A 771-nucleotide genomic window follows, 5' to 3' on the forward strand; every position below is an offset into this window, starting at 1 on the left:
ATGGGAAATGTGCTGAGGGGAGTGTCTAAAGAAGAGAGAACTACCGCCACGCACCTCATCTGCCAGCATCATAACGTCAACCGCTTCGTCGTACAGCCCTCCGTTGGAGCACTTCAGCACGAGCGACGGCAAGTCAAGCAGCTGAAATCCATATAAAGGCACAGTAGAACATCATAGAAGCAGCGAAATCATACGCTGCCACGACAGGCATATCTCTTAATTGCTACAGTCCGATGCCATGTGCTCTTGCAGTGCTCTAGTTAGTCGTGGAACGTCTAACGTACCCCTGATACCGATGATTGCATAGAAACGAGGATATGCAGTGAGGCTTCATGGCTCGATGCTGCATTACTTTCAGTCCTAAATTGCTGCCAAGACAGAACATCAGGCCACAACCAGTTGCCACAGCAAAATTTGTGTGCAAACTTACACCCTACAGACCATACTAAACGAAACAATCAGCTCCACGCATACATGAAATCTCACCTTCAGGCAGCTGTGCAGCGGTTGAATGCAATGCTCCATTTCAGCGAGCGTCGCGGAAAGACTACTGATCTGAACACACACGCCAACGTTCAATAATATCAATTCAACCCCTGGTGTGAATCCGTTGCAGCAGCAGCGTAATTACATTCGCAATATTTCGCACTGCTTACACTGCTACTGAGATTGCTGAGTGCCTTGGATGATGCCAGGAATAACGAGCAGTTCTGCACCGCCAGTTCATCTTGAACGTTCACTAGCTTCTCCGCTTGCGTGTGTAGCAAGGCC

General features: G+C 48.8%; 1 protein-coding gene across 1 annotated transcript in view; it reads right to left on the reverse strand.

The window, feature by feature from the left end:
* Positions 1 to 771, reverse strand: part of EMH_0091630 (uncharacterized protein) — a gene marked incomplete at both ends in the record, with an annotated part of 1,817 nt that overhangs the window by 619 nt on the left and 427 nt on the right. Inside the window, 2 exons of the mRNA XM_013501752.1 lie at positions 55 to 141; positions 487 to 555. Of these exons, the coding sequence (XP_013357206.1) occupies positions 55 to 141; positions 487 to 555 (156 nt within the window). The remainder of the gene's footprint in view (positions 1 to 54; positions 142 to 486; positions 556 to 771) is intronic.

Source organism: Eimeria mitis, genomic scaffold, assembly GCF_000499745.2.
Source record: "Eimeria mitis Houghton genomic scaffold, Emh_scaff7486, whole genome shotgun sequence".
Lineage (NCBI taxonomy): Eukaryota > Apicomplexa > Conoidasida > Eucoccidiorida > Eimeriidae > Eimeria > Eimeria mitis.